The sequence below is a fragment of the Trachemys scripta genome, chromosome 6, assembly GCF_013100865.1.
Source record: "Trachemys scripta elegans isolate TJP31775 chromosome 6, CAS_Tse_1.0, whole genome shotgun sequence".
In the NCBI taxonomy this organism is placed as follows: domain Eukaryota; kingdom Metazoa; phylum Chordata; order Testudines; family Emydidae; genus Trachemys; species Trachemys scripta.
The window spans coordinates 85982534-86007130 of NC_048303.1; the positions used below are offsets into that span (position 1 = coordinate 85982534).

General features: G+C 41.4%; 1 protein-coding gene across 4 annotated transcripts in view; it reads right to left on the reverse strand.

Annotated features, from left to right (window-relative positions):
* The window catches only part of NAA35 (N-alpha-acetyltransferase 35, NatC auxiliary subunit), a 37891-nt gene extending 18244 nt beyond the window's left edge, over positions 1–19647 (reverse strand). Inside the window, exons 1-12 of one of the 4 annotated variants that reach the window (XM_034773092.1) lie at positions 19505–19647; positions 17852–17985; positions 15156–15189; positions 13152–13266; positions 11117–11191; positions 9862–10029; positions 8941–9007; positions 7177–7220; positions 6409–6459; positions 5755–5838; positions 3617–3731; positions 883–1061 (exon numbers count right to left, since the gene is read on the reverse strand). In XM_034773092.1, the coding sequence (XP_034628983.1) occupies positions 883–1061; positions 3617–3731; positions 5755–5838; positions 6409–6459; positions 7177–7220; positions 8941–9007; positions 9862–10029; positions 11117–11191; positions 13152–13266; positions 15156–15189; positions 17852–17975 (1056 nt within the window). In that variant the 5' untranslated portion in view covers positions 17976–17985; positions 19505–19647. Of the gene's footprint in view, positions 1–882; positions 1062–3616; positions 3732–5754; positions 5839–6408; positions 6460–7176; positions 7221–8940; positions 9008–9861; positions 10030–11116; positions 11192–13151; positions 13267–15155; positions 15190–17851; positions 17986–18935; positions 19120–19358 lie in introns of those variants that run through there. The other 3 variants (XM_034773094.1, XM_034773093.1, XM_034773095.1) reach the window with 3 other exon arrangements.
* Between the last annotated feature and the right edge of the window lie 4950 nt (positions 19648–24597).

The following is a 24597-nucleotide window of genomic DNA, read 5'->3' on the forward strand; positions in this document are numbered from 1 at the left end:
GCGCCGCCTGGCCGCACCTCCGCATAGGAGCTGGGCGGGGGGGACGCACATGCCGCTGCTTCTGGGAGATGCTTGAGGTAAGCACCACCCAGAGCCTGCACCCTTGTGCCCCCCCAACCTCCTGCTCCAGCCCTGATCTCCCTCCCGCCCTCCGAACCCCTCGATCCCAGTCTGGAGCCCCCTCTTGTACCCCAAACCCCTCATCTATGGCCCCACACCAGAGCTTGCATCCCCAGACGGAGAGCTCACCCCCCACCCTGATTCCCCCTCCCACCCTCCAAACCCCTCGGTCCCAGCCTGGAACATCCTCCTGCATCCCAAACCCCTCACCTCCCCGCACCAGCCCAGAGCCCCCTCCCACACCCTGAACTAATTTCTGGCTCCATCCCAGAGCCTGCCCCCCCAGCCGGGGCCCTCACCTCCTCCCACAGCCCATCCCCAATTTTGTGAGCATTCTTGGCCCGCCATACAATTTCCATACCCAGATGTGGCTCTCAGGCCAAAGAGTTTCCCCATCCCTGCTGTAAGGACTATATTGTGTTCTGCTGCATAGATGCAGCTTTCTTTCCAATTAAAACAGGAAGACAACTTAGTTAGCCCCACTCTGCTCCATCACTATCTGTAATTATGATTTTAGCAAGATATGGAAAGCAAAGGAATAGGAGAGGGAAAAAAAGATATTTGCTAAAAGTACTCTAAGAAATGTAATTTCAAACTTCTAAGAAGGTATTACGAAGCAGGGAAAAACTGAAGTTTGAAACATACAACCTGTTCTTTGAACAATAACAAACATATATATGAAATCATTCCTTTTTTGAAAGAGCTAGATAATAAACTCTTATCTCTATTTACATAAAGATAATAAGCAGTATTCACACTCACCAGTATACAGTGCAAATTAGTTAAGTTGACCACTTCACATACAGTTTTTATTCTGTCTATAAGTTTCGAAAAATAGTTGACCATTTCTTCCCTTTTAATTATTTTTGCATATCGAGGAAAAGTTGGAGGGAGCAACCTCTGGTTAACAAGGGGCTCAAAACCCATCATAATAGGATGATCTTTAAAAAAAAAAAAAAAAAAAAGACAGAAGAAGAAAGATTTTATGTGATTTGGGTTTTCTGAACTTTTTTTAAACTTCCATGTATAAAACCAAACCATTCTTCATTTATCCAAATTAAGTATCTTCAAAGGCATGCTGGTTATGAAAGGAAGCTATTCCAAAAATTAAATTTACATTTTTCTCTTGTAAATTAAACTGAATTACATTTGGATTACTAGCTATACTAATTACTCAATTATTACAACTATCATAAGATTCATTATTTAAAAATGCACACTAGTTAAAAGTTCTTACTTTTCTACAAGCTAGTTGCATAGTCTGAACATCGTCCCATATCTTAGGGCAGGTCTACACTAGAAGCGCTACCTTGGCGCAGCTGCACATAGTGCCAGTGTGGAGTGCGCTTAGGTCGCTGTAACTTGCGTCGCTCAGGAGGGTGTCTTTTTCACACCACTGAGTGACGTAAGTTAGATCAACCTAAGTGGTAGTGTAGACCTGCCTTTAGTGCACTTAATAAAATGATCTCATCCTCAGGGTCCTGATTAGTCTGCCCACTCCTGGATCTGCTAACCCCGTCATAGGAAATAGAAAAATTTCAGCTATATCCCTTTACACATGGGAGGGGTGTCCTCACATGGGTAGGGGAACACAACAGGGCCTTTATGTAACCCAAATGATTCACGTTCTTCGTTTAATCATCTACTTTGTACTATGTCAAGCTAAGTAATGGCGTTTGGCAGAAATGCAAATCTGCTCCTCGTATTACTAAATAGCAAATGTTTGCAAGTCTCTATAATGCTGGAGTCATATGATAGACTCCTTCAAATCTCATGGTTTGTTAAAAAAAAAGTGATCAAGCCTCCCATTATCTAAATATTTAATTAACATTTCTCTAATGAGGCAAAAACAAGTTTTCAAAACCTTTCCTCTTTTCAGAAAGCTGACTAAGATGTCTGTCAGAATTCAACAGAGAACTGGAAAAGTAATATTACTTTATGGCTAAGGGAGGTGGTTGTTTTTTAAAGTTGAATTAAAATTACAGTATACATCTGCATAGACAACTGAGTAAAGGAGCAAAACAAAGTACATAAAATATATAGTTATTGCATATTTTGGGAAGCAGGTCTGCTGTAAATGGTCAAGATATCAATTCTAGGTGTTTCAGCTTACCAACATGAATGTAAAAAAAGAATCAATTGCTTAGAATAAATTAAGAGAATAATCTTATAACATGCAGGAAGGAACAAAAACGCACTATTTTTTAATCAACTGAGTTGGTGAAATACATGGATCAGAGATTTTGGTCTCAGTTACTGGATATCATAATGAAGTATGAGTAAACTGTGTTCAATGGTTGGCTCAGATTTAACCAGGATTAGTAGTGCCTGACATTCATTACCCTCTGTGGACTGGTTGGTGGCTTACATAATGAGTTATTGGTCTCAGTCCACTTCTTTTGGACATAATATACATCACACAAAAACAATCAACCACCACCCAACTAGCACCCTTTTCCATTAGGCTCAGCAGTGAGGCTTAGTATTAAATGGAATCCATGCTACCATCTCACTTTTGCAAATGGTCCCCCCCGCCCATGACAAAGCTGTGTGGCAGTATGAGGAATCCTATACTTCCATGTCCATAGTGTACTAATTGCTAGTCAGTTCATGAACTAAATTGACTTATACAAATGAAAGTTTAAAAAAAAAAAAAAAAAATCAAGGAATTAAGTTTTTAGAAGAGCAGAGCAGTGAGTGTAGATATTTAAAGACTTTATATCATTGTATTATTTTCTACTCTATTCCCATAGGTGGTTCTTCAGCTTTACAAGGATTACAAATAAGTTCCTTCTACAGTTTTCCTAATATCTCCTAAGGTAAAGTCTAACTGCAGGTCTACACTACGGCTGGGATCGACGTTCTGAGATTGATCCACTGGCGGTCGATTTAGCGGCAAGCACTTCCGGGATCAATTAGACGCGATAAATTGATCCCAGAACATCGACTGCCTGCCACCGGACCCTCCGGTAAGTGTAGACATACCCTTATTGTCACACAAGCAGAAACATCATTTAAAAATATATCCATTAAGAATTGCGTCAGAAAAAATAATTTATCGAACAGTGGATATTTAAAACCTTACTCATGGCAATCCTTATTTTCTACACATTAAAAATGTAAAATATTTTTTCCTGCAATTTTATGAACACCCTATATGGATTCCAGCATTTCTCCCCAACCCAACATTAAATCAAGAAAGGTCTTCTTACTTAGTACCGGTGCTATTGTACTTATTAGAATATTTGTCTCTGCTAAGGAATAAATAGCCATACAATGTGGCTACTTAAGCACCCTGAATTATAACAAATTAGAAGGGATCAACATAATGACATTTTGTTTAGTGACAGTTTAAACTAGATGGGTCCCAAGCAGGAAAGGACTATGGATGGGGAAAAGACTCTGAAACTGCTTGAGTGTGGCCCTAGAGAAGGCCCAGCTTATCACAAGGACACTATGTTCCAGGCAGGAGAGAACTACTAACCCTGATGCTTACCTCCTTTTGTAGTATCATTCTGAGCCTGGATACCATGATGCAATGAGTTGTGGATGGCAGAAAGCAGGTCAGCTGCTTGAGTCATTAGCTTCTGAGCTTCTGCAACTGCACTTGTCTGGAAAATATAACAAAACATTTTCACATGCCTCATGACCTAAGTCTGTACAAAAGCAAATTCTGTAACCTTCCCAAGAATTGGAACCCAGATATATGGGATTTTTTTTTTTTTTTAAATAGAACACAGTACATTTTTGATCCAATAGGTTTTAATGCATCTGTCCAATGTATCGCTTGTACAACCTCTAGATAACCCTTAATCAGTTAGACTTCAGAGATAAGCTAGTATGTGTCAGAAGCAAATTCTCTACCTTCTGAGTTTTGTCAGTTTATAAGGGAAGCACTCTTGCAACAGAGATAGTTTCTCTTGGTGGAAATATATCCCTCTCATTAGAAAATAAGGAGTCCTTAAATGTTCTATGTTAATGAATGCTTAAGTACCATAAAATTGCTTCAAAATGTTAGAAAATCCTGATGCCGAATTGCTGATTAGACAGTAATGATTTATAATCTACTGAAATACACAATGTTATCACATTTTAGATCTGCACCTATTTTATTAGTATTGAGCATGTGTTTAAACTGCTTACTGGGAACATAAATGTTCAGTTTTAAAAATCTAGGTTAACTGTCCTTGATTCAAGATAAGTATTACAGGTAAAATTTAAATATGCTGTTTTAGAAGAGATTTATAAAAACTCAACAGACAGAAAAATAATCTGATAAAAACTTAACCAGACAAGAAACTGATATAAATAAAAAACAGTGCAAGATAAATATCCACTTTCTGTAGCTTTGCCTTAACAACAACGAGGAGTCCGGTGACACCTTAAAAGACTAACAGATTTATTTGGGCATAAGCTTTCGTGGGCTAAAACCCACTGTAATTTTCACTCCATGCATCTGAAGAAGTGAGTTTTTCCCCCCCACAAAAGCTTATGCCCTTAGTCTTTAAGGTGCCACCGGACACCTCGTTGGTTTTGTGGATACAGACTAACACGGCTACCCCTCTAATACTTGGCACAATGCCTTAACACAGAGCTGCTACAGGCTGCAAAGCAGATCCCAACTGCAATCAATCAATCTTGACCATGAACTAAATGGAGAATTTAAAGTGAGAAATATTTGACCACACGTAAATGAATGACCCAGTTTGTGAGCAGCCACTCATAACAGTTCTGAAGATCAGGATTTGGTTGTGGAACACAAACACATCTATCTATTGCAGCCCTGACATAAGAGCTAACGCTATTATTTATACTGCCGCTAATTAAATTCAGAGTGCAATTTCCTCCATAAGTGCTCTATCCTCCTCTGCATCTAAAATACTTGCACCTGATTTTCACTGAGTTTAAGGCCCTTTTATGCTGTTCAGGGTGTAGCTGCTGCAGGTAAGTACTTAAGCAGGGAACTTCAGGAAAAGCCTGTAAGAGCTAGTTACCTCCCTCCACTGTACAAAGTAACAAAAACAGACAAATCTGAGGGAAATAAAAACAACTCTTAGTCTCATCCAGCCTACCCCAATACCATCTCTCAGCCCTAAAAAGGGTCATTTTCCATCCCACCCCATGGAAATTTCATGCTCATGAGCTGGTAGACTGGTGTACAGCCCTGACCCCTTCCTCTCCCAACAACCAGTGAAGCCTGGATAGAAATTCAGAACCTCAAAAAGGGAAAATTCATCATGATTTCCCACACAAAAATTATTGCTAGTCACCTGTTAAGGACAGTCCTCCTGGAAACCCTATCTTTCAGGTTCCATTTGCTTAAAGAGAATTTTCCAGGTTCATCAATAGGATGGGTTGGTTTGTTTTGTTATTACCTGATCAACAACATATTTCTGTGCAAGACCCTATAACTTCCTAAGAACTAAGTGAGGAACATATTGGTGCTGGTGGAAAGCCAGCTGCTACTCTTCAGAGTTCACTCATGCCGCCAAGTTGATGATGCAGGGAGGTGAGCTACTGGAGTAAGAGATTCTCTAGGACAATTTTTTGCCCTCCAAAATGAAAACAAACAAATAAAACCCCAAACATTTCACAGGATCACAGAGTAAGTGCAGAAATATTGAGTATTTGTACCTCTTTTTTGGTGAAGGCGATAAGAACTGTTAGTAGTACACGGGTAAACTTCACTCTGCTGAATACTGCTAAGCACTGCTGATGCTACAACAAAATAAAAAGTACCAAAAATGAGAAAAAAGTACCAAAAAACAGTGCCAACCCTTCAAAAAAAAAAAAAAAAAAATTTAGCATTTATTTAATTAAAAACAAGATTTTATAAACTGCTCTTATCGACATACTTTCTACTCTCAAAATAGATAGTATCTGCTTTCCAACTCTATTTGCAACTTTTTTGGCCTACTTATTTTCAGAGTAATTTCTGTTTCTGAAGTAGTGAACTGATGACATTATGGCACCAATAGTCTCCAACATCCTTCCAACAGAAGAGAAAAACACAAACACACATTGTGAGAGACCAGGAAGTTTGGTTGGACAGCTACTTCTTAAGTTGGTACCATTGATTCAAACTTAACGTTTTAAGTGCTACCACAAAAGTAATAACCATGCAGCTATTACAGCGAAGTGAATTCTTCCTTATTATCTTGACGATCTATGTTAAAACATGTTTTCCTATTTTAGGACAAATTCTAGAAATTAGTTATTGAAAACATTCATCTAAGTAATACGAACTATTTCATACAGTCCACCAAAAAATTGTAAAAAGTTCATTACTTCAAGTTCAACTTCTGGATCTCTCTCTTCTCCTTGTCGACTTCGAGTGCTCTAAAATTGAAGGAGTTAGAAACACAACGTATTAATAAAATTGCAAAAGTGATGCCATTGTTTAGAAAATAACTTTGATATAGAGGTAAAAACATTAAATTTGTTTGGATATTTCTGATATCAGGTAAGATTAACATCAATTCTAATCTGAGGTTAGAAGGCATCTCAAGTTGACTTGTAACTATCTTTATAGGTATTTATATGACCCATATTGCCATATGATCTGCGCAATCCACAATCATTAATAGAGCCTATCCTGACATCCCTCCCTTCCATGAGTAGAGAAACAGTATCCCCCCATTCACAGCTAGCAAACTGAGGCACAGGATAGACTGAGTGACTTTCTACAGTCACACAGTAATTTGTAGTTGAAACAGGAATTAAATCCAGGTTACCAAGTCTCAGTCCAGTCTAGTAGACCAGACCTCTTTCACCAGACTATCCTTTCTATTCCTACTTGAAAACCTACAAACCTTGTCTGTACTAGCTAACAACATTCTGAATCCTGCTGTAGACAGTCTGATAGTGTCTTAAGCAAAAACGGGCATACAAAAAAAAATTCAATTCTCCTCCAGAGGACTATTACTGGGGGGGTGGGGAACTAATGTTTCTTAAATATTAGTAATATGTTTACATAATATGGTTTCCTTTTAGACAAGTTATTTGAAGTCTATTTAACATATAACAGAAAAAAGTAGGAAGCTAAAGAAAAACTACCTTTACTCTTCGTTGCATGTCATCTTCTACATCTTTTAGCATGCCTGGAAAAGTCACATTTTTAAAAAAACATCTATTATTCTGATTAAACTCAGATGCACACATGCAACATAGAGGATGAGGAGAGTCGTGAGCTTAATTCAAAATCTGAAATATTTAAAGCACCTATTGGCCAAAGGTCATCACCAAAGAAGCTCTACTGGTGACATCAAGGGCTAGCTACCTGCGAGAAGTCTAACTCCTACCCTCAGCTGTTAAGGGGATGATGCTAGAATGCTTATTAAAGTGCTGTTCCTGAACCCATAGCTCCATCTTTTATATCAGTCTCTGACTAATAAATGTTTGACAAATCTGAACCCACACATTCTCTGTCTCCAGCTGTTCCAAAGAAGAAACTCTCTCTACCTTTCCTCTCAGTGTCTAATTTTTTGGACCACACAGAGGACAATTTGCCAAAAGCAAATGCAATTTCAGAAATCACTGTTGTCAAATTGCAAAATTTAACACATCGCTACTGTGTCTAAGAATATGTATTTTTTTAGGAACTGGACCAACAGTTAGGTAACATATACATCAGAGGCATTCAAAGGCTGCAAATATTTACAGAAAAACAAATTCGTGAACTCCAGAGATCTACAAGTGTACAAAAAATCCTTATGTAAATGAAGGATTTAAGATGTTCAGAGCTGCAGGTTTCAAACTCCAAAAGTCTCCCCTTAACTACGGTACAACAGATGTGCACGGAAGTTAGGAGGGAGCAGATGCACAATTGAGATTGGGTGATATTAACTGTGTATTTCCACAATGTCTGTCTGTTAGAAGTTAACTAAATAATTTTGCACGTTTGGAAAAGACTAATGTTCTCTTAAGAGTTTTAATTTCCACTTAAGTTATTGTCAAAACAAGAGTTTGACTTCTCAACCTTACCACTGCATTAAAGCTAGTTCCGTGCATGAAAATTATTTATTTGTTGTGATTAAGAATGTTTCTTTACAAATGGAGCTTTGCAACATAACATGAAGCTATTTGGCTTGACAAAGATTAAATCTGGAACTCAGCCAATCTTAAATTCTAGGCATCTCAGAGTTTTCAGATTGATCCGAAACGAAGAAGTTTTCCTAATGCCTTAAATTTTCTCAATTTCTCTATATCAACGGTTCTCAAACTATTGGTTGGGACCACAAAGTGGGACGCGACCCCATTTTAATGGGGTCGCCAGGGCCAGCATTAGTTTTGCTGGGACCCATGGCTCCACCTCCACCCAGGGTGGCGGGGCTTTGGCTCTGGTCTCCTCTCCCCCCACCTGGGGCAGCGAAGCTTGGCTCCATCCCTCTCCCTCTCCTCCCCTCCACCCATCATATAGTAACTTTGTTGTCAGAAGGTGGTTGCAGTGCAATGAGGTTTGAGAACCCTGTTCTACATGTAGGCCAACTGAAAGAACAGCAATAATAATGCACATACATGCAAAATTCTGACATGAAATGCCCACAGCTTTAAAACTACCTCGCCATTTTCCATTCAAAATTTATTTACGTTAATCACAATCAGATTTTACAAACAAGCCAAATTAGAAGATTCCAGTTCAAGTATTTTTTAAATTTTAATTATGCATATTGAAAATTTCTGACCAGAATATATGGGAAGAAAATAATGTACATAATAATGGAAATGGCTCATATTTTATTCACATTTTAAAATGGATCTCTGAACTGAAAGCACGAAAATGTCAGGACTTTTCTTTTTCCCCAAAGTTCTGAATTTTACCTGTAACTCGAAGATCTGTCACACTATTAGCCATTTTAAATCCATAGGTCATGGACTGAAAATCTTCCTAAATGTGAAATGGAACAATTAGGTGCTTTCACCAAAAACAGCAATAATAATTACACTTAGCAGCAATAACTACATACAGTAACATACAGCAGCAATAACTAACAAACACTTTACACTTTTTTCTAAATTTCTGCACCCAATGCAAAATTGCAGGTATAGTCTTACACAGCAACCAATCGGAACTTCAGGAGGCTGGTTTAATATTTGTGTTACAGATTCCTACAAGCTAGTTAAGTTTTTAATATATATTATATTAATAATATTCTTCTATAGTACTTTCCATCCATAAATCTCAAAGCACTTTAAAAAGAAGTACTAAAGCCATTAACAGATTGGAAAATAATCACAGAGCAGAGAAGAGGACAAGATCTCCTGACTCCTAGTACAATACTGGGGAAGGGGAGGGGGAAGAGGAAGGGTGCGGAGTGTAGCACATTGAATTTTCTGGCCAGGATAAAGAGGCAAAGTTAAACAAAAAAAATCCTAATGATCAAATACACCTAGTTTCAATAGCAGGCAATAAGACCTATCTCCATCCTCGCATTAATAATTTTCTACTGACCTATGCCATCTTTTCTGTTCATATATAGGCTGTTTATAAATAAAAGCATTCTTATTTGCTCACTCATGTATTCTACAAAATAGAAAGCAAATAATGAATTCAAGAAAAAAAGTTTAAGAGAAATTAGGTGACCAGTGATATTTTGTTCAAGAAAACTAACCTCTCTCCCAGACCATTCTACAACAATGTAGTCAAACTTCACTCTTCAAGCCATTTTTTTATTTCTGTAAAGCACCATGTATCAGTATGGTGCTATACATATTGTAATCACAGGTCATACTGAAACATACCTCTTCAAAAACTGCAGCTTTATTTACTTTTTCTCTGGCAATATCACAGATTTTTAGGATCCCCAGAGCAAAAGCCTTCATGGCAGGATCTTCTATGAAGTCTGGATTATGTATATATAGGCAAGTAAACACTGTTTGTGCCAAGGAATGACCTTCCAACCATGTTATCTAGAAAGAAAATAAAAGTACATACTTTATTTCTGAGTCTGCATTTTTTTAATATTCCCATTCCTTTTCTATTTTATCCTGTCTAAATCAGTCCTCAAAGAGACTTCATAACGTGCCAACCTTCCATCCAGCAAAAAGGACCAAATGAGGATATCTGACACCCATCAACATCTCTTCATTTGTCGGCTAGGGAGGTAGAGGTGGGGGACCAAAGAAAGGAAAGGGGACACAAACTAGAGTATTATGCACCACCTTACTTGAACAAGTAACAAGCTACCTCTACAAAGCTCCTAGTCCAAGGAGTATGGAAGTAAGCTTGTCTCTGGACATGAATTACATACTATACATGTATTCCTCTAATGTTCCATTACACAAGTAGTCACAATTGTAGTTTGCTGCTAAAATATATTAGTAATCTACAATTTCAAGTCTAAACATAGCTTCCTTTCCATGACCTCCTGGTATAACATGAAACTCATGTAAATGAGAACAGAGAGAAAGCTTCAATAATCTAGACACATCCTTCAATATCTTCACAGAATATTAAATACAGTAGAGTTTTGGTTTAAAACTTGTCCAATGTACCTTTAAAAATTATTTTGTGGCATTTAGCACATACATGTTTACACATTCAATTAAAATAAATTTGCACATCTCCTTTACCATCTATCTTTATAACCTCTTATGCATATAAAAATCTGTATTGTAGAGAAGTCACAGTGAAAATATATAGAATTTGATCAGATTTCTAATTTAAATAAGATTCTATAATCTCTCTCTAGTACATTGTAGTCAAAATCCCAGCTTTTTTTTTTTTTTTTTTAAACTAATGGGTCTTTTAGAGCACAAGGTTTCTTGAGACCCTGATAACTGAACTCCAACTACTAACTGTATCAGCACCAGTTGTATCACTCCAACTACTAATTGTTACAGGAAATTTAAACATACAGTATGTAAATATGGGTCTGCTCAATGGATCAATATACCTAAAATCCTTCCTTACCAAGGAAACCTACATTTTTTTCATAATCACTTAAACTCCAGTTTTGAAAATATTAAAACAGCATTAAAAGGAGCAAATTCTTACCAAGCAGCAAAAACAAGTATCCATTATCCCTATCAGCTGAGGTAAAGATAGATCTTTAATTTTAATGATGCCATCCTTAAAGAAGAAGAAAAAAAAAAACGTGAAAGTGATAGATTATACAAACAACAGATGTCATTCTTTGCACAGCAGAAAGGGAATTTTAAAGAATACAATATTAATTTAATTTTAAAAGTTCATCGACTACGATATTTGTATTTGGTTGGTTTTGCTAATCAGCTTCATATCTAGGGCCTACCAAATTCACAGCCATGAAAAACAGGTCACGGAACGTGAAATCTGGTCTTTTGTGTACTCTTTCATACTATAGGATAAAAGTATATACACATGAACACTGCGTTTCTCAAACTGGGGCTCCCAATCCAAAAGGGGGTCTCAAGCCTATTGTAAAGGGGCCGAAGTATTGCCACCCTTACTTCTGTGCTGCCTTCAGAGCTGGGTGGCCAGAGAGAGGCAGCTGCTGGCCAGGCACCCAGGTCTGAATGCAGTGCCGCTGCCAGCAGCAGCACAGAAGTAAGTGTTGCATAGTATGCTATTGCCACCCTTACTTCTGCGCTACTGCTGCTGTTGGCTCTGCCTTCAGAGCTGGGTGGCCAGAGAACAGTGGCTGCTGGCTGGGAATCCAGCTCTGAAGGCTGCGCTGCTCCTGGTGGTGATGTTGCCTTCAGAGCTCGGCACCCATCCAGCAGCTGCTGTCCTTCAGCTACCCAGTTCTGAGGGCAATTCAGAAGTAACAGTGGCAATACCATGACCTCCCCCCCCCCCCCCCCCACACACACAATAGTTTTGCAATCCCCTTTTGGGTCAGGACCCCCAATTTCAGAAATGCTGACTTAAGGGTTTTACATTTGTATTTTGCCATTTTTCAATAAATATTCATGCTTTGTTACAACTCTGTGAAATTTGAGATTTAAACATCTGAAATAATGAAATTCAAGATTTTTAAAATACTATGACCATGAAATTTACAAAAATGGACTGTGAATTTGGTAGGGCCCTATTCATGACTGTGGTAACCACACCTTTGGAATTCTGAAGATTTTTGCAGTAGATACCATGGTGATGAGCACATTACAAAAACTCACACTGATAAGTAGAAATAGACAAATATATCTCAGCAGTTTCATTCTAGCATCATTAAGCAGCCTGTAAAAGTTATAAAACTGGTTAAACTAACATTCAAAAATATATACCATAGATGCAAACACTGGATTAATAACCAAGGTCCAGTTTTACAAGAAACTTCGTGTGCGCAAATGCCTGCAGAGAGCGCCATAGACTGCAGGATCAAAGCCTAAAAGAGGATACCTTACCAGTTAGGAAGCCATTTGTTCAATGCACCCAAATCCATGTTTTGAAAAAAATCAAGAAGGTATTCTTAGAGATGCTTCTCTTTTGACTCTTTCAAAATGTTTGTTTTTCTTATCTAACTATGGTGACTGGACACCTCAAGATGGATGCAGAATCTTTCAATTAAACTTCATCAGTTCAATCTGAGGACATCAGTAGTGAAAGATCATCATCAGACTGCTGCTCCATGGCCTTTGTTAAATTACTTGGCCTCTGTCCAGTTCCTAGTGAACAGGAATCCACATTATCAAATCCAGTGTCAATTTACAATATCAGTAGAGAGACCAAGTACTAAATGGACAAGGAGACTGAAATATCCTTTCAGCAGAAAGGACTAGAGAATCTAATAAATCTTCATCTCAGAAGCATACATTTGGGAAGCATGGGGAAACTTATATTGCAGTTATCTGTATTGTACTTATTCTGTAGATGAATAGGGCTTCAAATTCTAAAGCATGTTATTTCTTCTGAAAATATCTGAAGGGAAAATATCATAATACAAGTTCTCTATTAAATGTTGAAATATTCAGTTTACATAGGTCACTAAAGTGATTGTTGAAATTAATTATAGCTATGATTTATTAAAACTCTGCTTTTTTTTTTTAAACGCATTAAAAGTCAATAAAAAGGAGAAAAGGAAGGAAGGAAGGAAGGAAGAGACACCAACCTTGATAGCTTGCTCAAAGTTAAGAACCTTTCGATTAACTTGGTTTCCAATCATGCCAGCATCCATCTTGGGATCCATCATTTCAATAGCAGACATGGCTTCAAAAAGACCAAAACTAAGGACAACAATGAAAAGCAAACAAACACTAAGTCTACAATCATTTAATTTGCACAAAGCAATGGATTTCCACACACTATCATCAGGCATCAGTATCAAAAACTACTAAATACCGAGACACTGACAAGTGATGTGTTTTGAGCTTGCCATTTGTCAACACACTGGCAAAGACTGTCAAGAGTAACTAGTGATGTTAGGTGCCCAACCTCAGCAACCTTGTAAGTACCCAATTTTTATGGAGCCTCAAGTCCTCTTGAAAATCCTGGGCTTTATTTTAAACTGAAGAGCACTTTTTTAGCCAAATATCCAATTACTAAGTATCTGTGCCTATGTGTATGTATCTACACACACACACACACACACACACACACACACCCCTTAGAGACCAAAAATTATGCACATCAGATAGCTTTAACTGATTTTAACTAAAACAAACTGGTCTTGATTATGCCACAGCCAGAGAAAACATTTACGTTTTTACCCCAACAAACAAGAAATACAGAACTCATGCTTTAAGCCTCAGTTTTGTTTTTGAACAGTTTTATAAAAATCATGCAGAAACAATCCAATTTCTGACACTATAATCTGTTGCTGTCATAATGGTTCATACAGCTAATAAATGTGTAAGATAACATTCAGGTTAAAGCCGGTGTATGGAAAACAACAGACAAGGCCTCGACTTTGGCATATAACCTACTCAGCAAGCCTGGTGCACAGCGTATTTGCCAACCTATCCTGAAAGATGATCCTTTACTCTCAGAGATCTTGGGAGACAGACATATCCTCGCTTACAGACAACCCCCCAACCTAAAGCAAATACTCACCAGCAACCACACATCACTGAACAAAACCACTAACCCAGGAACCTATCCTTGTAACAAAGCCCGATGCCAACTCTGTCCACATATCTATTCAAGTGACATCATCATAGGACCTAATCACATCAGCCATACCATCAGGGGCTCGTTCACCTGCACATCTACCAATGTGATATATGCCATCATGTACCAGCAATGCCCCTCTGCCACATACATTGGCCAAACCAGACAGTCTCTACGCAAAAGAATTAATGGACACAAATCTGACATCAGAATCATAATACTCAAAAACCAGTGGGAGAACACTTTAACCTGTCTGGTCATTCAGTGACAGACCTGCGGGTGGCTATCTTACAACAGAAAAACTTCAAAAACAGACTCCAACGAGAGACTGCTGAGCTGGAATTGATATGCAAACTAGACACAATCAACTCAGGACTGAATAAGGACTGGGAATGGCTGAGCCATTACAAACATTGAATCTATCTCCCTTTGTAAGTATTCTCACACTTCTTATCAAACTGTCTGTACTGGGCTATCTTGATTATCACTTCAAAAGTTTTTTTTCCTCTTAATTAATTGGCCTCTCAGAGTTGGTAAGACAACTCCCCCTGTTTATGCTCTCTGTTTGTGTGTGTGTATATATATATATATATATATATATATATATATATCTCCTCAATATTTATTCCACTCTATATGCATCCGAAGAAGTGGACTGTAGTCCACGAAAGCTTATGCTCTAATAAATTTGTTAGTCTCTAAGGCGCCACAAGTACTCCTGTTCTTTTTTCAGAAGAGCTGTCAGTTTCTCAAGGAGACAATATTAAAGGCACAACTGCAAACTATTCTGATGCAAAGGAAAAATAGGAAGACTAGTAAGAGGCCAATATAGCTCCATCAGGAGCTCTTTAATGACCAGAAAATCAAAAAGTACACCTACAAAAAGGACAAGTACAAAAAGATAGCATATAAGGACAAAATCAGAAAGGCTAAGTATCTTGTTGGTCACTAAATACCAATACATATTACTCCCATTTCAAAAATTATATCCCTGTTGCATACTCACAGCTTGTCATGAAGCAGTTCTCCCAACTTCAGTTCTAAAAGGAACACAACAGGACAAATCATTAATTTGGATATAACTCTAAAGCAGTTCATGACAATATTTAACCAAGCAGCTTGCTCAACTGGCTAAACAGGCTTTACACTACAAAGGAAGAACAAGATACAGAAGAAAGGCATGCATTGTTGCTCTACCTTTGGATGTATATTATGATGCTGAAGGCAAAATATAATACCAAATTTGATAGCATGACCCAAAGATCTCCTAATGCAACTGGCAGAGGACACAGGGATAGATGGATCCCCTGGATTCACCAAAAGAACATCATGTAAGGTCGCTAATGAAAGCCTATATCACACAGGTCATCATAATCATTGTGAGAAATATGTATAGAAAAAACAAGAGGACTTAGGTACATATGTTGAAAATCATGTCTCTAGGCCTTGCAGCTAAAGGCAGGATACTCGAAAGTAGTGTGCCTAGAGACAAACTTCCCCAGACAGGAGATAACATCTCCCTGGTGAACCATTGTGTATCTCACAGTAGAAATCTATTAGCACACAGAGGCAAATGCTAATGAAGATCTGGCAGAGACTCCAGAAGGAAACTAACAAGAAGAGGTAAACAGTGCGAGAGGGATGGGAAAATCCTGTTTTCAGGTGAAGGTCAAAGGTCTGGTCTATCCGTGGGAGCAGAGAGGCATTCTGGCATCTTTCAATCTGTGAAAACAGGTTGCCAGTAAGACTGATTTTATGAAAAGGGGATCTCAACCATCCTTAACTGAAAATGCTGGGAATCTTGTAAGCTGGTGCATGCTATTCCTTTGGAAGCATAGATTCTGACAGTTCTGTGAATATTCAGTGGAACTGGAGCTGGGCACTTGCAGGACTTGGGGGTTGGTGCGTAGCTCTAGTCTAACCTGTACAGAGACAGCGAGGCCTGTGGAGACTTGGAGGATAGTGCTTTGTGTTGCCAGAGGCTGATAGAATCAGGGAGCTGAACTACAGAAGGCACAGACAAGACTTCCACACACTAAGGACAGGTGGTAGCGAGGTGCCTCAGAACCAGGGTGCCCCTGGGAAGTGCCAAAGACAGATATGGCAATTTCCTGCAATATCCTCATAAAACCTTACTGAATTAAGTTTAAGTAACTTTGGGATCCATTGCATTAAATGCAAAGTTCATATAGAACTGTGGTCAGGATTGTATGTTACCTCTTTAGGGAACAGATGTGATGTGAGATCTGGGAGTCCAAAGGACTATATTGAAAATGTGCCACACAAAAATGGACTGTGAGGGCAGTAAGTGCATTTCCATGGAAATTCCTAAGGAGAGGTTAATGTACATTCCTACCTTGGGTTATGCAAAAACCCATACACCCTGAAGAGAGGGTGATTGCTGATTATCTGTTCCCAGAGGTGGAGATCAAAGGCCTGAGCTATATAAAGAAACAGGCTGATCTGTTGTTTAGGAATCAGACGTTATGAACTTGTAATCATGGAGAAAACCCAGTCGTGGGTTTTCAAAGACTGACCTACTAGAGCCTGAGGGTGGAATTGGGGTGACTTCTGGTAAGCTTTTTAGCATGCATATAGGTTCTTTTATTATTTTTAATGTTTTAATTGTAATGGTTTTACCTTAAAAATAAATGTGCTTGCTTAGAAAGAACTGGTGGTAACTTGCAACTGCTGGCAATTACACTGTTCATAGCCATTGGAGAGACAGCAAAGCACCGAAGCTGGCCTGTTTAGGCAGTCTAGCTTGCTGGGAATACATCAGTGTAAATCAGGGAGGTGTGCAGCCCCTAACATCCCAATCAGAAGGGAAAGAGACACAGGTCTCCTCCCAAGAGAAGCGATGGCTGAGAGTACCCTTAGCGGACTAAAAGAGGGAATACAGGCACAGTTACCATGAAATGTGACACCAACTGCTCAGTGCCATCACCCAAGGCACCCCACCCCCTTCGTGCCATTCCAACATTCAAAGGGAACTTAAAATTACTCTAAGACAGCATCTGAGGAGCCCCCTTGTAGATTAGTATAAGGAAATCCTCAGTTGATGCATACAAAATAATGTGTGTAACATACTGGTGGAAAGTTATTTTTGATTTAATGTTGCAACAAGGATCAGTTTAAAAATTATGCACAAGGCAAATTAACACTGAGTAGCAATCTTAACAGTAACTGAAGGTATTAATTTTTCTCCCAATAACCTAAAAGTATTACCTCTCATGAGAAACTTATCAGTTTTGATTCAAGTGCAGAAATGAATAAAAATCAGCATTGGACAGTCAATTTCTAGGATACAGGGCTAGATAAATTCAATCTAGATAAATTTGGCAGTTCCAGAAAAACAGGAGGCAGATCCAGTATGTATAAACAAGATTTCCCATCAAGAGAAGGATGGGGGTAAAAATGATTAACAACAGAATGAGAAAAACCATAAGGAATAAAGCAGCCTGAAACAAGGAAGGAGGTTTATATCTTCTGAAGAAGGTTGCTAATCTCATGGACCCCAATCCTACTATAATCTTGACACAGGCAGACTCCTGTATCTGCATACTTCCAATAAAGTCAATGGAGTCTACCCGTACTGAGCTCATTGCAGGAGTGGAGCCTTAGACTAGAAGGTAACTCCAAGAATTAAGTTCGGTCTTCTTAAAAATTTGAATCCTTAAGAGTCTGAGAAGTACAACTTACCTCTACAGGCCTCTTCAAATTCCTGGGTAATATCAATCCAGTTTGTATTACCCTTTTCCATCTTGTCAGGTATATTGAGCTCCCATCCTGAATCATCATCTTCTACTGAAGCTTTCATAACCATAATATTGCACCTATAAATACAAATCATAGATCAAGAATAAACTATAGAAAGTATTTAATGGGAGCCAATGCTTATCTTGCATAAAGAAAAAAAACGAACGAGTCAGATGTAAATTGAAAGGGCAACACTGAAGGTTCACCAGCCCATAATTTGACAACCCCTTTAAAAAGGATGTTGTGTCTTTCAAAATTTCCCCTGAATAGATTTTACTATATAAACTCAAAAACCAGGACTGCAAAATGTTAATAACACCACTCCTCGACTGGACAACCATTAATAAAGTTACATAATCAACCTGAAAGACAATCAAATTTTTAAAAAAGCTTCAAGGAATTTTGGGTATTAAAAATCTCTCTCTCTCTGTCTTCCATTGCTATGCGAAAAACCCAAAACAAGAAGAATCCGTGAAATTGACTACCCACGGAACAGAGTCAGGTGTACAAAGTAAGTCATTCTTGCAGTTATAGTGAGCTTAGTGCAACTTGCAAGCACATTCAGACTCAAATATTATTTTTAAACTGTGTGTCATAAAAGGTAACCTATAAAGAATTAATTAAAATATTAGTCTTGTGCCTGAGAAGGCCTGTAGGTTTCCTCCTCACGCCCTTGCTTGTTTTACTATAGATATATCAGCAATGTCAAGCTTAGTCTTTCCTGGTTTTGCTGGAGTTCCTCTGAGAGTTATGGATGATTCTCAGCACTAACATCCCTCAGTTAAAAGCAATGTTGGAAATTTAGCAAAGACTTCCCGTAAATAATGTTAGTCACTGAAGAACCAAAATTAAAGAGTTTTAAAACAGATAGTTTAAAAGCCCCTTTCCCTTCTGATTGCTCAGCCTTCACTCTCCTAGCTCTGGTGATGTCACCATTTCACTAGTTCTCTAATGATCATGGGGGGCAGAGAACAGTGACGGGGGGGAGGCGCGGGGGGACTGTTAAAATAAATAAAAGAAACCAGACCTTCCTTACAGAAGCGAAGAGAAGATAAAGAGGCCAACTATTTTTCCCTTCGCTGGTCACCCGTGACGCCAGCTCCAAGTTGCTGCTGTTCCCAACGGGAGGAGACCACGCGGGGTAGCACTGCCGGGGGCGGGGGATGAACGCAGGCGCCACCGCCGGCCGGCACCACAGTGACCCTGCCCTGGCCATGACCACACCGCGCGGGCGGTTCGCAGGCCAAGTCCCGCAACAACCGCGGCACGGGACAGCGGCTGGCCTGGCGGGGGCCCCCCACGGTGCCATCACGGGGCTCCCCAGCAGGCAGCGCCCGGCTTGCAAGGGACTCCGTGCCACACACGCGCCCAAGCCCAGCCCGGCCCACGAGTGGCCCCTCCCACTCCAGACAGGGCAAGGCCCTGCCCCGCACCCGCGTTACTTCCGCACCACCGCATCGCGCCTGCAGCCATTCAGCCGCTCCGCGAGCCCAACGGCCGGGGGCAGGGTCTCAACCGCCATCGCCCAGGCAGGGCGGGGCTTCACCTCTAGAGGCCGCGCTGGTCCCTGTGCCGGTCACGCCCCGGTCACCTCACCGTGCCCGCTGCCTCCGTGTCGCGCAGCAACGAGCCCAGGCACCCTCTTCGTTCGGAGCGCGGCCCTGCCACTGCGCATGCGCAAAATCACCCCGAGCCCCCGGCAGGGCTGCATTACACGAGCTGGTTCTCACGCATGCGTACACACGCCTCCACCTCCCAGCAGGAGCGGGGTGGAGGGGCGTCCTGCGCATGCTCATGCGCAAACCCTATAAGCTGCGGCAGCGGAGCTTAGTTTACTCAGTATCGCGCGGAAGGAGGTTCAGTCAGCGGGGACTGTGTATCCTAATGTGGGGGAGGAGCATGAAGAACGGGGCCCGAGAGGGGTTGTGTGGCTACGGGAGAAGGGGGGAGGAGTGGGGCTCCTGCACGGTGCGGTCTGGCTTAGACCCAGCAGTGTGTCCCCATCTTCCTGCTTTGTTAGAAGCTCCAGAATGAAGAGCACACAGGTCACTTGCTGCTTTCAATCAGAGTAGATGGTAGATTCTCTGTCATTTGGAAGTCTTTAAATCAAGATTTGGGGACTTCAGTAACTCAGCTAGAGGCTATGAGTCTATTACAGGAGTGGCCCAGTGGGTGGATGAGGTTCTATGGCTTGCAATATGCAGGAGGTCAGACTAGATCACAATGATGCTTTCAGGCCTTAAAGTCTATGAGAGCCAAAGGCTACAGCTCCGTCAGCCTGTGTATTACTGTGATTACTTCTCATGTATTCCTAACAGAGGAGGGCGTCTGCCATGTAAATCCATAGCACAACCATGAGCACTTCACCCCCACCACGTCTCTGCTGTGTAATCTGTAGGCATCCTGGGATTTACCCAACATCTTGATCACTTGGTCCACCAGTAACACTGGGTACTTCTATGGACCTGTCCATCTGAGAACCTCAAACCACTTTACAAAGTTAACATTAATGGATTTATGTAAAGCACCTACCAAAGTGTGATCATCATAGTAAAGATGAAATAGACCATGTCCTTGTCTAGACTCTCAGCTGACTCCTAGACTCACAGAAATGAAGGGTTGGAAAGGGACTTCAAGAAGTCATTTTGTCCATTCCCCTGCACTGAGGCAGCAGTAAGTATATCTAAACCATATCTGGCAGATGTTTATGTAATCTGCTCTTAAAAACTGCCAAAGATAGGGATTCCACAACCTCCCAAGGTAACATGCTTCAGTGCTTAATTATCCTTATAGTTAGAAAGTTTTTCCTAATATTTAACCTAAATCTTTCTTGCAGCAAAATAAACCAATTGCTTCTTCTCCTACCTTCAGTGGATATGGAAAACAGTTGATCCCTATTATCTTTATCACACCCTTTTACATATTTGACAATTGTTACTGTGTCTCCTCTCTGACCAGTGATTTTCAACCTTTTTTCATTTGCGGGCCCCTAAAAATTTTTGAATGGTGGTGCAGACCCTTTGGAAATCTTTGCATAGTCTGCGGACCCCCTGGGGGCCATAGACCACAGGTTGAAATAGGATATATTAACAGGAATGTCATATGAGAGCAAGGGTCGGCAACCTTTGGCACACAGCCTATCATGGTAATTGCTGGTGGGCTGCGAGACTTTTGTTTACATTGACCATCCGCACACATAGCTACCCACAACTCCCAGTAGCCGCGGTTCACAGTTCCCGGCCAATGGGAGCTGCGGGAAGCAGCACGGGCCTCAGGGACATGGTGGCCGCCACTTCCCATAATTCCCATTGGCTGGGAAAGGTGAAGCGCGGCCACTGGGAGCTGCGGGGGGCTTTTGAGCCATACAGAGCTCTTCTCTTCAGGTCTGGGAAGGGCAAGGGACAGGTGGAACAGATTTTTTAGCATAAATAGTTAACACATATTGTAAGGGACCATTCAAGATAGAGTGGCACGTTAACACTCTGCAGTCATAGAACAAAAGAGAGGGTTAAGGGGTTACCTTGAATTGTCCCTTACAATATATGCTAGCTACTTATGCTAAACCATCTGTTCCACCTTGCATTTTGCTGTGATGCTGGAAGTACTCTTTCCCAGACCTGAAGAAGAGCTCTGTGTGGCTCTAAAGCTTGTCTCTCTTGCCAACAGAAGTTGGTTCAATAAAAGATATTACCTCACCCACCTTGTCTCTCTAATATGACATTCTTGTTAATACATCCCAGAATGATATTAGCCTTTTTCACAACCGTGTCACACTGTTGACTCAGGCTTGGATTACACTACTGAGTTAGGCTGATGTAACGCAGCTTACGTCAACCTAGTTATGCCAGTGTCTACACTAGAATGCTGCTTTTGTGGGAGTAAGTGCCCTGCTACATTGATATAATAACTCCACCTCCACAAGAGCCATAGTGCCGTAGGCAGTGAGTTATATTCTTTTGTGGTGCCCGGGTTCCAGGAATATTCAGGGCTGGGGGCCCTGCTCCACCAATATTTGGAGCTGGGTCTCTCCCCTGGCCCTGCCTGGATCGGGCCCCAGCCCCCACGCGTCTCCCCCCCTGCCCCGCCGTGTCCCTGCCTGAGAGAAAGCGGCATGCCCCTCTCCCATGTCTGCTTGTGCTGCCCATGTAGCACGTTTCTACGCTCACCTGCTGTCTGCTGCCCCAGGGTCCTAGTGCCCCCCATCCGCCAATGGCAGGGCAGGTTACCTTTACCCTGCATTTCCACCCTAGCCCTGAGTCTCTCCAATGCCCCAAACCCCTCAACCCCAGCCCTCATCCCCCCACATCCTAATCCTCTGCCCCAGCCCTGAGCCCCCTCCTACATCATGAACCCCTCATCCTCAGCCCCACATCCCTCATCCCCCCGTACGCTAATCCTCTGCCCCAGCCCTGAGCCCCCTCCTGCATCATGAGCCCTCATCCTCAGCCCCACAGCCCTCACCCCTGTACCCTCTCCTATCCCCAAACTCCCTCCCAGAGCATGCACCCCCTCCCCCTTCCCACACACCCCCTCCTGCCCCCAGACTCCCTCCCAGAGCCTGCACCCCTCCCTCTGCACCCCATCCCAACCCCAAACTTCCTCCCAGAGCCTGCAGCCCTCACCCCCTCCTATGCCCCCACCCCCAGCCCAGAGCCTGCACCCCCTCCTTCACACCCACCCCCTGCCCCAGACCGGAGCCTGAACCCAGCAGCCAAACTCCATCCCAGAGCCTGCACCTCAGGCCCCTCCCTCACCCAAACTCCATCCCAGAGCCTGCACCCTGCACCTCTCCTGTACCCTAATCCCCAGCCCAGGACCTGCACCCCAGACCTCCTCCCCCCACCCAAACTCCCTCCCAGAGCCTTAGGCAGGTGGGGGGCGGAGTTTGGGGGGATGGAGTTGGGGGGCAGGTTCTGGGCACCACCAAAATTTCTACAAACCTGCCACCCATGCTTATATCAGTGTAGTTAGGGTGATGCAGTGTCCCTGTAGACACTGCATTACTTACATTGGCTATCATTCTTGTCAATTCCAGGGCTGCCTCCTGCTCAGAGCAGCAGCTGGGGCTCACAGCTGGAGCCATGAATCTGACAAGAATGTTATTTTCACTTCTTGTAGGCTCCAAAGCCCAGTGCTGGGCTCATAGTTGGCTGCCCCCACCCCAGCTGTCACCCGGGTGCCATGTTTACAGCTGGTGCCCCCACCCTAGGGTGATAGCCCAAGCTGTGAGCCCAGCACTGGGTTCAATTTCACAGCAAGGAGCCTCCAAATGATGAAATTGACATTCTTGTGAGTTTCAAAGCTCCAGCTGTGAGCCCCACACTGCTGCTCTTAGCCAGAGGTAGCCATGAAACTGACAAGAATGCCAATTTCACTTCTGGTAGGTAGACTCTGTGCTGTGAAATTGAGTGGGCATCAGGCTTGCAGCTTGGGCTGTTACCCCAGGGCAGATGGGGGCTCCATTTATGACCCCCACACAACTGTCAGTGCTTCACATTCGGCTGTCAATGCCCACAATGCCCGACTTCAGTCAGTGCAAGCACTCCTGGTGTGGACTCCAACAGCCGACTGAATTACTGTGGTGCTGTAGGTCTACCTAAATTAAGTTGACCTAATTTTGTAGTATAGACAAGCCCCCAAATTCAATTTGTGATCCACTATAACCCACAGATCCTTTCTGCAGTAGCACTGCCTAGCCAGTTATTCCCCATTTTATATTTGTTCATTTGATTTTTTTTCTTCCTAAATATAGTACTTTGCACTTGTCTTTATTGAATTTCATCTGATTGATTTCAGACCAATTCTCCAATTTATCAAGATCATTTTGAATTCTAATCCTGCTCCCCAAAGTCCTTGCAACCATTCTGAGCTTGGTGTCATTTGTAATCCTTTTAAGTGTTCTCTCTACTCCAACATCCACGTGATTAATGAAAATACAGAATAATATTGGACCCAGGATAGTCTTTTGCAGGCTCCCATGTTACGAATTGGTTCAGCTGCACCCACTGCTGATACCTGTTGACAACAACAGGCAAATTTAGTAATGTAAACAAGGCAGGGAGATGCTACTAGAAAATATTCATATTTCATTTGATATGAAGATGACGATAGTATCCAGCTCAATACGCTGTTGTAGGGTGAGATCATTGTTCTTGAGTCAGTTTAATTATGTCCTGTTTCATTATTTTAATTATTTTATTTTCTGTTCCTCAAGGAAAATTGCTAGGTTAGCTTTCTTATAGAAGGAAATGTTTGGTTGTTGACCCAATTTCTTGTTTACTAGTACAATTCCACAAGTGTGGAAATCTGTCTCTGAATATCAGATCCCAGGCTCAGATCAGTTTCTTTTTACTTCTCATGCATTTTGCTATGCTTTGCAGGATTCATGTTTTCTTTCCAGTGCTGTTAGTTCTATTTAAACAACCCCGCCAGCCAGAATTGTGCGGCATGCTGTGGTCCTGTAGAAGCAGAACCTCTGTTTTCCATCAGTATAGAAATATGTCTGTCCCTATGCATGGAGGCGGGGAAGAGGGGATTTTTCTTGCAAAGGGTTGAGGAGATATGGATGAAGCTGGGAGAATAAGAAGCTAGGAGAGAGGCAACATCCGAAAATAGAAATTTCTTGAAGAAAATGGAGAGTTAAAAGAATTAGAGAAAAAATTAACTAAGACATTTATGTACTGAACATT